Source organism: Danio aesculapii, chromosome 21 (assembly GCF_903798145.1).
Source record: "Danio aesculapii chromosome 21, fDanAes4.1, whole genome shotgun sequence".
Lineage (NCBI taxonomy): Eukaryota > Metazoa > Chordata > Actinopteri > Cypriniformes > Danionidae > Danio > Danio aesculapii.
In genome coordinates, this window is record NC_079455.1 from 17,656,379 (window position 1) to 17,668,534 (window position 12,156).

Sequence of the window (12,156 nt, forward strand, 5' to 3'; positions counted from 1 at the left end):
CGAAACGGACTCTTGCTTCACACTGGCAAGTCTGCTGACTACGTCAACCTGTCTCTGAAAAGCGGAGCTGTGTGTCTGGTCATAAATTTGGGCTCCGGTGCCTTTGAGGCTCTGGTGGAGCCATCCGATGGCAAGTTCAACGACAATGCATGGCACGCCGTCCGTGTGTCCCGCAACCTGCGTCAGGTAACGTTCACCTTTGCACATCGTGGCTCCACCAGGGGCTTTATTTGATCTTTTTGAACTCTCTGAAGATTGTACTTTGTTTTACTTGATTTACTGTGTAGATTAACTCTGGTTTAAAACTGCTTTTAGCAATTTCAGCACTGCTTTAAATAAATTAAATATTACATAAACAAATAAATATTAATTAATAATTAATATTAAATAATCAATTCAGTTAACTTGTGGAGATAACATCAATATAAGTAAAGCGAGATTATCGAACAAATATTTCAGTGATATATCAATGTTACCGATAATTTTGGGCAGTATCGATATCCGGTACCTCTTTATATTTAGATGCTGATAACTACTCTAGATGCCAAAGTGCAGTGTATTGATTGGCAGAAATATACCCAAAATTTATCGGCTGATATTTATTTATTATTTTTTACCTCATTGATAACCATAACATTTAATATAAACTTGTTTCTTTTTTATATGTGGTAGCCACAGGGCAATGATTGGCCTGCTGATATACAGAGATTTACATGTAAATAAACTAATGACAGTGAATAACTAGTAATAATGAATCGTGTGTTAGTGCAACCATTGCTACAGCAGTTTTAAGTCATTTTAAACCTATTATTCGCTATGAAAGAAGTGTTTCTTTTGAAATAACTATTGTTTCACATATGATTTTAGCATGAAATCCTGTGATACCAAGATAAAAGGTGTGATAAAAGGTGCATTTTGCTTGCAAACCTCAGTTGGTGTTGGTCATTCCAAACAAAAGTGAGCCTCCAAAATTTTTAGTGCCAGAATGAGTCATAAACCCAAGAAAGCTGCTAACATTCTAGCACTACTGGATGGATTTTCAATGCTTAATGCTCAAGTAAGATACAGTAGCCTTGACCACAAATCCAATCTGATGTTGCACAGCTATATTTTTGCCAATAGCCAAAAATTACAGATTTTTATTTTATGCCAAAAATCATTAGAATGTAAAGTAAAGATCATGTTTCATGAATATATTTAGTAAATTTCCTACTATAAAAAAATATCAAAATTTAATTTTTCGATTAGTTATTTGCATTGCTAAGCACTTCACTTCATAAGCAAAGGGCAATTTTCTCAATATTTCGATTTTTTTGGAATCCTCAGATTCCAGATTTTCTAATATTAGTTGTATCTCTGCCAAATGTTGTCTTATCCTTACAAATACATCCATACATCAATGGAAAGCTTATTTATGCAGCTTTCAGGTGGTGTAAACATCTCATTTTTAAAAACATACTCTCATTTAAGTGATGTTTTATAAACAAATTTCGGGAGGAGCACGCACAGAAGTTTCAGTATCAAATACGTCATTGACAATTATTCTATTATCCAATCAGTTCTTGACCAAACCCCTATATATACCAAAGCTGTCTTACCTGCAGCATCTTACGACTTTAGCATCCCTCCACCACCCCGTCACCTCACCTCTTAAGCATTACAATCCCGGGGGGAGCGTTCTGGGGCCGGGCTAGATACTTCGCTCAAATCCCTATTCCTCTCTGTTTCCTGATAAGAGGAATAACTCGAGTTTGGGTGTCTTCCCCGAGCTCAGAGCCCTCTCCCCGGACAGCACGCCAAATACGCTTTATTCTGAAACTATTGCAAGTGTGAACTCGTGAAATAAGGTTTTATGGTCCAGGGTTGCATGTGTTTAACAGATATTCAAGCTATATTCAAAATGTGTTGTTACTGGAATACACAAACACATAAACAAGTGAGTGCATTCTAAAATTTAAGTTTTAGTTAAGTTTTAAAGTTAAGTTTTAAATGTAACTCTGACCTTTGAATTTATATTATATGACAGCCATGCTACTAAAACAAGACCAATATATAATTTGCTTTGCTGCAGCGTTTGAATAAAAGTAAGTAGACTTTTACATTTTGGACGTGTTATATTTTGAAATTTTTATTTATTTATTTATGTTTTTAGTGGATTAACTTGCATGGATGAATTGTTCTCCTAAAGAATAACAATGTGTGCTAACAAAATAAACATTGATTTCACATGCACTTTAAAAAAAAAAAAAAGCTTGAGTTGCATCATTAAAGTTATATTCAGCTTCGTAATAATGCCTTTTGGCTTCTTGTGTTGCTCCAAACAGCCACACATGAGCCAGCAATGTCTTAGATCCTCCAGTGTACTCATTCTAAGTGCTCTGGAATGAGAACAGCAAATTGTTGCTCACTTTTGTCAGGAATTTACCTCAAGACAAAGTGCACAAAGCCCTGATTTAATTGGAATCAGATGGTCTCACAGGTGCTTTAGAGGAACAGCCAGTTGTTTTGGAGCTTGTCCACCTTTCATTGCAAGGTAATATCTAACCCTGATTGCAAAACAGATTCACGTTTTACACCCATGAGTGCTGAGATGTTCATTTCAGCAATTTGCAGAGTGCAAAATATTTCTGTTGTCGGTCTCTTGGAAGGCTTTCAGGAATCTTCTTTTCTGCAGGATTGAAGTACCATTAAGCCACAGGCTGTTCCAGACATAGACAGCGGTGATAATTACATTCCAGTTGTTACAAACCAGTACGGATGTGTGCGTGTGTGTGTGTGTGTGAGTGTGAGTCCCTGTTGAAGAGGAGTGTTTTGATTTGGCGACTTCATTCAAGTCCAGACTGCACCGCTCTGTTTTGCCTGTGATTAAATCCACAATGGTGAAAATGCTCCAATTACGCCAGCGAAAAAAATCTGTTCGCACCCAGCAAGCTTTCCATCTTGTGGAGAAGGGGGAATGTTTGCTGTTAATCATTTAACCTAGGAGGAAAAGACTCCCTCCATCACAGCCTTAAATAAGGCAGCGCTTATAGTCGAGGCTGTTTCGATTGTTTTTAATGTGATTATATGATAGAACGCACTGTATAGATACACAGTGTGCCTGCTGGCTTCTCCAACCGCTGATTATTTCTGCATTTGACTGGCATAACCTTTAGCTCAAGTGTTGCTTACAGAGCCGAGGGCGCACCTTGCATCAGTTAACGAATGAGCTGTGTTTCTTGTTTTTTTTTTTGTTCCGCCACGACAAATTATCCAAGTACTGAGCTTGCTGATGCCAAGCAGGCGTAAACGAGCACATAACGGGTGTCGACATTCTTGTTTTTGTCATTCATTTACCTTAAATAACGAGCGAGTCGCTACTGCTGCTGTCATTCTTTACTCTAACGCTGCTGCCTCTGCAAGATCCCTCCTTCAAAACCCTCCCCGAACCATCTTGTTTGACAGATTAGTTGATATCTCTCTGTTTTTTTTTTCACTAACACCGAAGCCTCTAAGTGGATTTGTCATTGTTTATCTTCTGCCTTTACCCCTTCAAATACTAACATGAAAACCTCCATGGAATGTGAGCCATCTGTTTGCCGTTGACAGCGTCCAAAGAAATTAGGTAGATTTTAACAGCTATTTTTTTTCACCTCATTCAACGGAGGGCGGAGAAATTAGTAGCATTTCTTGGTATGGTTAAATTATGATTTAAAATTGCTAGTAAATCATTTTTTGAATCCTTTTAAAGCATCTGTGGAGTTTATGGTATGTAATTTTACTCTCCCTCCCTTGTTTTTTTTCTTTTTTTGAAGCGCGCAGGGGTTGGACTCCCTACGGTAAACAAACTGCATTATATGGTAGATATCACATTCTAATTTGTCTAGTTTGGTTTGGCCCTTTCCTTTTTTATCTCTTTTTTATGCTTTTACTGTGCAGAAATGACTAAAGAAAAGTTTAAAAATGGCATCAATCCCCAGGTGCCATGCAAAAGTTCATTATTTTTGCCATTTGCAATTTATGTACATTGGTTTTTTTTTTGTTGTTTAATACCGCTCACAATTCCCTTCACCCATATACTTATTAAAATGCTTTTTGTTGTATGAGTTCTACCATTAATAACACATCCTATTTGGCTGAGAGTCTCTACGGTGGGCATAAACAATGCTGTGAGCTGCTGTCGGCGCAAGATTTCACTCTGGGTCACATTATGGCAGAATCTGTACTGACAAAAACATATTGTTATGCATAATGTAAATGCAAAAATGTATTGCTCCTAAACCTTATCTTTCAAACTGAATTAGTCAAATTTTTGACATTGAACAAAACATCGCATGCTAATTTAAAATATAAACTGCCCAGTGTCAGTCAAAGCAAAAGGGCATAGGGGGCTCTTTCAAAGCATTTAGTAATTTCTTAGATAAAAGAGACAATCAGAAAGAAACACATGACTGCAGCTCTTGTGCAGTGTTTCTGTCCACCTGCTCCATTTTCCTTCATTCCCCCCCTTTGATGTTGGCTTTTATTAAATGTTGCAGCATTTCATACAGAGATTTTGCTGCCCTGTATGATGTAGCATTTAATGATTCTCTTTTTTTGCTCAGCAACAACACTTAATATGCAATGTTCTCAAACATTGTATTCATATCCGCCATGTAAATCAGGAGCAAGAGGAGAGAAGGGCAATGAAGGCTTTTATTGTACTTTTATATGCAACTGCTTTTACTTAGATGCATTAAAAGGACCAAAATAATATTTGTGCCAAGTGAAATGGCATATAAACAATATCTATATGATATGCGAGGTAAAATGAGTTGAGAACTGGAGTCTACTCTTTGTTGCAGGCAAAAGCAATTCCAGCTTTGTTGATTATAATGGGAGCAATTTAGTTTTGACATGTCATGCACTTTACATACAGTGTTACTGTGTTTTTTTTCATGGTTGCCAAGCAACTATTAATATCATCCAATTAATATAGAATTTTGGTGATTTATCTGCAGTTATTAGCTAATTTTCCTGTGGATTCAAACTTGACCTAACTGCTCATAATTAAAACTTATTGTTATTTTTGAGTTACTAAAACAGTAAACAAATAAGCAATGTATGAGGAAAATAAAATATATAGTTTGATTGAGTAGTTTGTTAATTTATAAATGTTTAAAATAGCAAAAATGTGCCTTTTTCATTTTATAATGATTTTTTAGACAACATAATATCAATGTTGAGGATCTAATGAATATTATTACAATCACAACAATGAAAACATGTATTATTCTGCTTGAATTAGAAATATACATCAATTTAATCTGACAATGAAAACAAATGTATTTACTCAAACCCATAGTAAATCCAGAGGAATGTTTCAAGTGGTCTCTTAATGTTTTCCAAAGATGTTTTGATCTTCTTACAACCCTTGCTGTTTTCTACATGTAACATGTTATTAAGAATCTTTTCTAATTTCCAGCTCTCGCACACTTCAGTATAAAAAGACTGACCTTGGCCTGACAAATGGAGGTGTTCTGCTTGAGCACAAACACTCACTGTTTATATGAATTGGAAGTGGAAAATAACAGAATTGGATAAAAATGATTGCAACTGCCACGCAGCTGTTATTAACACTCTGTCTAGGGAACAGAGAAAAGACTGACCTCCTGTTACCCTTCTCCTCCTGTTGCAGACAAAAGTACAAAAATGGCATTTTCTTCATGCATTTTTGTCATTCATTCCTTTAAGTAGCCAATAACATGTGGCACTTTTTTATCCAGCATGTGCGACATGTTTTTGCATATTACTGGACTTGTGCTTCGAATACAGTTTTATTTTGTTTTGTAGTTTTTTAGATAATATGCAGCTTATTTGCCATTATGCACCTGCATAATTTGCTTCCACTGTATGTGTGGGTAATTATTTCTGTTGTTGAGTGTTGCTGTACATTGATTTATTATTATTATTTATGATATTCTTTATTTTCTCCTCCAAGTCTTGCTTCTTCTGCTCTTTCTCTCTTATAAAGGTTCAGACAAACGGCGGGTTTCAATTTCAGGACAATGCAAACCATCCACAATTTCCAGCAAACAAGCTGCATTCTTTCCAGCTCTGCCTACTTGTCCACAGTAATAATCACGTTCACGGAATATTTGACAATATTAGAGATGGAATATGAATCCTCTCTGTCTGTCGGCATGGAAACGCCTCAACCCTGAGCATTTATTGAGACTGTAAGAAAACCACCTGTTTTAGATGTCTGCCAGCTCTTCCATGCATCCGCATATAAATACATTATAAGTGACTCTTTATGTCCTGAAATCGCAGCCCGAGATGTCTTAACCATCATGCACGGCTTGTGTATTAACAAACTTAAAGCTACCGCTATACCCAAACGTATTTCTTTTCAATACATCTCTCTTACAACAATGTGTTCAATTAATTCAGTAGTTGATCAGAACTGACCACCAGCATAACTAAATGCAACCTCTGTTATACTAACAACCATTTTTGTGTCTGAATCCCCCCCTTTTATACTAATCTCGCACAGTCACCCTTTAACATCACTTGCTAACCCACTCAACATATAAGTTGCGTCCCAAATGACACACTATACACTATGCATTTATACACATTGTACTTGTGCACTCAACCGTGTAGTGTATGAGTTTAGCGCCATGCCAATTGGATCACTTTTTTTTAACTAAATGGAAATTTATAACATCTTTCAGTCGATGTTTAACGTTTGCCAAATTTGTAAAAGAAATAACCAAACTACCAAATAGTACTTGTCATGAGTACAACCACACTCACCATCAGGTGGTGGCATAACCATGTAGGAGAATTTGGCTTGCACAACCCAAAATAAATAAAGTAATCCAACCTTAACGTCCAATAGCTCCGCTCCTAGGTAAGCAAAGCTGTGGCCATTGAGTGCTTTGAGTTTAACTGTTCAGCTAGTTTATCAGTGCACTCATTCTTTTTATGCACTACTTATTGTATTTATCCTACAAAAACGGCGTAGAATAGTGTGTAAGTATGCGATTTGGGACGTACAAATAGTGATTCCTCTTAGTTCCTGAAGCCATACACCTCCCTTTCCCGTTTCTCCTCTCCAACACTGACTAGTGCACAGTCCAGCACACATAACAGCATTCTCTCATTCAGAAAGCAGCAATAGCAGACATAAAAATGGGTTAACGTATGCATACAAAACCAGAGGAGCCCCCCTGTGAACCAGTTTTTTTTTCTTTTCTTTTTTTGATGAGAAATCAAGGATTTCGGCTGTTGCGAAAAGAAAAGATGTCCCACGTTCCCTCTCTTTGTTTCTTCCCCCTCTCTCTTTTTCCTTTCCGTCCGTCTATGGCATTTACGCAAGCAGGTGACCATATCGGTGGACGGGCTCCTCACAACCACGGGCTACACCCAGGAGGACTACACCATGCTGGGATCAGATGATTTCTTCTACGTGGGTGGCAGTCCAAACACCGCCGATCTGCCCGGCTCCCCCGTCAGCAACAACTTCATGGGTTGCCTTAAAGATGTAAGTGCATTTTTGAAGCCGTTTTGAATTTAGAACACAAAGAGGACCGGGTTTTCTTGATGTTCTTTTTTTTGTGCCCAAGTGACCTGTCCTCTTTTACCTCTTCCTTATCTGTCCTTTTCTCTATTCGCCACCCTTCCGTGCGTGTCCCATAATTTATGTCATGTCCATACCGTTGAAGTTCCAGCTTTACTATCCTGACAGCCAAATTAAAAATTGATTTCCTCTATGGATCCCCATTCGACTGTCCCAGACTCTCCATCTCTGTCTCGTTGACCCCGGACTCTATTAATCACCAGTCTCTACCTGCTCAACCGTACAGTTAGTATCAGTGGCCCTCTTCAGCAGGAGCTGGAGCACTTTCTTATTGCTCCTCTGATAGAGACACGCACACCTCTATGACGTTGTTATGCTTTCGGGAGACTGTGCTGTGTCTTGTTTTGTCTAGTTACTCCTTTGTTTTCATTTGGGCTTTTTGTGTTGGTTCTTTGATGTTGTTTGAAATCTCTTTGTGGGTTTGACATTTTAATAACGTTGAGCAGTTATAATTTATATGTTTAATGTTTGATGATTATGTTAACTTACAGGTACAGTACAGATGTACATTTCTTGTCTTTTAAATCATATTTACTGTAGCATTTTAGAACATGGGTAATAGCATGGTACACTGAACCCATGAAAGTGATGTCACTTTGTTTTGATGTTTAGTGTAATTAGGTTACTATGAACTATTAACTCTCAGCTTATTACCTGTCTATTATTAAAACAATGGCAGCTTTTAGTGCCTTATTCTACATCTCTAATCTAGTCCGATAACTAGGGCCAGACTGAATCTGCAGACATTTTCTGCTATTTCTGCACAGAATATTGTAAAAAATCTGCGGATTTATGCAGAATGATTTTGGGTGTATCGTATTTGAATTTACACACATTTACACACAACTGAATAAATAGACTAAACGATGGGCTAAAAATCTGCAGATTTCTGCGCACACAGATTCTGTGTGTGCCTATCAATAACTAAACCTTATTTGAGTTTTATTGTGCTAAACATCTTATTTAATGATCTGTTAATAGCAAGAATTATACCTTAAAATAAAGTGTGACCTTTTGTAGCATTGCAACCACATGTCAGTGTATTATAATAACCCTAAGCCTAACCACTACTCTAATGAGAATTAGTTAGCCTGGTAACACTTTACAATAAGGGTGTAATGTTAGTTTATTCATTAGTTAACATAATTTAACAGTGGATAATGCATCTGTTAAGCATTACTTGATCACTGTTGATGTTAACTAAACATTTATTAATGTGTTATTTAATGCATTAGTTAACATGAACTAATTGTGAACTGTTATTCAGCATTACATAATCTTTGTTAATGTTAACCTATTTTATTTAATTCTATTCTATTTAATAACTCATTTCTAATAACTGATTTATTTTATCTTTGCCATGATAACAGTAAATAATATTTTACTAGATATTTTTCAAGACACTTCTATAAAGCATAAAGTGACTTTTAAAGGCTTAACTCGGTTAATTAGGTTAACTAGGCAGGTTAGGGTCATTAGGCCAGTTATTGTATAATAATGGTTTGTTCTGTAGACTATTGAAAAAATAGCTTAAAGGGGCTAATAATTTTGACCTAAAAATGGTTTTTAAAAAATTTAAAACTGCTTTTATTCTAGCCGAAATAAAACAAGAAAATATATCATCGTACTTTGAAAATTTCCTTGCCCTGTTTGACATCATTTGGGAAATACTTAAAAAAAGAAGAAAAAAATTGCAGGGGGGCTAATAATTCACTCATGATTTGGTTCCAGAATATAATGGATGTGAAGATGTTAATAATGTGGATTTTGACATCTTATGGTTGATGTTTTCTAAAGGTCTAACACTTTTTTTCACTGGACCTTTTGTCTGACAAATGGACAAAAATAATATACAATTTTGCTCCCAGTTTTGGAAAAGTGCCTGTTCCAGAAAGATTTGTACTCTTTCTGAAGAAAATGAGAATGGTTCTTGCCTGTGAATTGCCTTCATGACTATGCTCAGATGCTGTCCTTTGCTTTAAACTGTTGTTGGTATTGTGGGTTGCTTATCAATCTACTGTACACCATCTAATATTTAAACCATTTTTTCCCGGTCCACACTATGAGCAATAGTCATAGCGACATGGTTACAGAAATATGAGGGAAGGACATTTTTTATAGGCCCAAACATTTAAGAAACACTGAAATTACAAACCTCTATCTTAATCTGATAGCGAAGCAGGAAGACGTTTACGTTGTGCAGTCAGAGATAGTTTGAAATCTCATTGATAGCTTCCCTTTTTTTTTTCTTCTCCACGCTCTGTGGCAATAATTGCATTTTTCATGTTCCTTCACTCAGAGCCTGGCACCTCTTGTTTTGCTCCTACCTCTCTTTTTATTTTTCTGTCATGAGGGCTGACGAGAAACATGGCCGTCTTGTGTTATTTTCAGAGACACTCAAGTTCACACCCAGCAACAAAGCGTCAGTCATCATCTTCGGACAGACAGAGCGGCTGGTGTAAAAATGAAAAGCGTGTTTGCTGTGCTGGGCTGATCCCCCCCTCCATCTGGCCATAGAGACAGCACATGTGACAGAAACAAAAAACCAACCTCAAGGGGACACAGTCAGAATGCAGGAATGTTATTTTAGGAGCAGTTTTGTCATACGGTGGCACATGTGGGCTAGACATCATATCATACATTGAGTTTTTTCAGTTGACGTCACTTAATGAATGCGCTGTTTATGCACGCGATTCAGAAAAGCACTTAGCCGCAGCATCGGCGGAGCTAATGTTAGCGTAGGATGATTCATCATATTAATGAAACAGAATATCGATTAGCCGAGGGTTGCTGTAGTGCTCTGGATGAGGTCTCTCGGTTTATATGATCCACTCATGCTTTTGAGTATTTAAAGAGACTGCCGTGTTTACTGACTTGAAAACCATGCCCTCTAGGTACACACATCAGCTGGGGTTTGTTTGTACCAGTGGGCAGCACACTACTCCATTCCATTCTGTTAGCATTTAAGCTTTTTTTCTCTCTCTCCCTGTCCCAGGTGGTCTACACCAATAATGAGTTCAGACTGGAGCTCTCCCGTCTGGCGGAATTGCGTGACCCCAAGGTTACCCTCCATGGCGATCTGACCTTCCGCTGTGAGGACGTCGCCGCATTGGACCCAGTCAGTTTCGACGCGCCCACTGCTTATGTAACCCTCCCGCGCTGGAATGGCAAGAAAGCCGGCTCTGTGTCCTTCGATTTTCGAACCACCGAGCCCAACGGACTGCTGTTGTTCAGCCACGGGCGGCCGCAGGGTTCAAAAGACCGCAGACCAAGGGTGGACTTCTTCGCCATGGAGCTCCTGGACGGATTCCTCTACCTGCTCATGGACATGGGCTCCGGGAGCATCAAGATTAAAGTGGGGAACAAGAAGGTCAATGATGGAGAATGGTGCCACGTAGACTTCCAGAGAGAGGGCAGGAAAGGTCAGGATACTGCAAGATCAGCACACACATTATTGCTAAACCTGCTCTCTCTTTGATTCCTGCTCCGCCGTGACACGCTTTCCTCTTAATCTCTGCCGTTAAAGCACTGCCTCGTTCTGCCCGCTTAAGGTCCATCTGATATGCATACTTCACAAACTGCTAAATCACTGTACTCTATTTCTTCTACCTCTCATTACCTCTCATTACTGTAAGAGCTCAACTCAAACACACTCTCTGCAGTTTTAAAGAAGCAGGCCCGCCGTGGGATTTAGCAAATCCCGGGGGACGAGGCTGAAGACCTTTCCACTAGCTGAGCTCAGGGAAAAAAAGGGAAGAACAGTGGATTGTTAATGCTAAATTAATGAAATCTCTATTTTTTTAATAACTCGTGACAGCTATTGTACAGCAGCTATACTGAATCCATGAGTTACTAAAACGATAGTCTTCAGGGATCCCTAGTAGCGGCGTTAATTAAATTAGTTTTAGTTAATTATTAACAAGGGTAGTCAATTTAATGTTTATTAAGTGCCAGTAGAAGCTCCCCACAGGAAGCCGTGATAGGAATCTGTCTGTCTGTCTGTCTGTCTGTCTGTCTGTCTGACTATAGTTCTAGTTAACTTTCAATTTGTTTTTCTTTTAACCGATCTATCAGTCTGACATTCTTTCTATGATTCAGGCTGCATCCGAAACTGCCTACTACTTCGTAGGTAATGCATTTGAATTCAAATGTACTCGGCCATTAGAAAAGTACGTTCAATACAAAATGAATGTGAGCAGTATGAAGGGAACTCGGACATACTACATCCGCCATTTTGTCATAATCAGGTGAGCTACGCGGGTGAATTGCATCGATTCACTCCCATTCATGAATTTGCTCACTTGCCATCATGAGATAGCATCAAATACACACTTCAAAATCTAGCCGGAAGTAGTAAATCATTCAGGTACTTCTCGCATACTGTTTTTCGAATTAAACTATTCGTATAGACTTGTATACTGTTTGTAGTGCACTATATTGTATGGAAGTATGCGATTTTGGATGCAGCCTCTGTTATTCTATGTACATATTGGTCGTATTGCTATCTGTTGGTTCTTTCTATTATTATGCCATTCTGTCTCTCATTCTATATC

General features: G+C 38.0%; 1 protein-coding gene across 4 annotated transcripts in view; it reads left to right on the forward strand.

The window, feature by feature from the left end:
• Window positions 1–12,156, forward strand: part of nrxn2a (neurexin 2a) — a 564,692-nt gene that overhangs the window by 86,576 nt on the left and 465,960 nt on the right. For all 4 annotated transcript variants that reach the window (XM_056446759.1, XM_056446762.1, XM_056446760.1 and 1 more), the window contains exons 3-5: window positions 1–186; window positions 7,346–7,507; window positions 10,599–11,025. The exon at window positions 1–186 is cut by the window's left edge and continues 116 nt beyond it. In XM_056446759.1, the coding sequence (XP_056302734.1) occupies window positions 1–186; window positions 7,346–7,507; window positions 10,599–11,025 (775 nt within the window). The remainder of the gene's footprint in view (window positions 187–7,345; window positions 7,508–10,598; window positions 11,026–12,156) is intronic.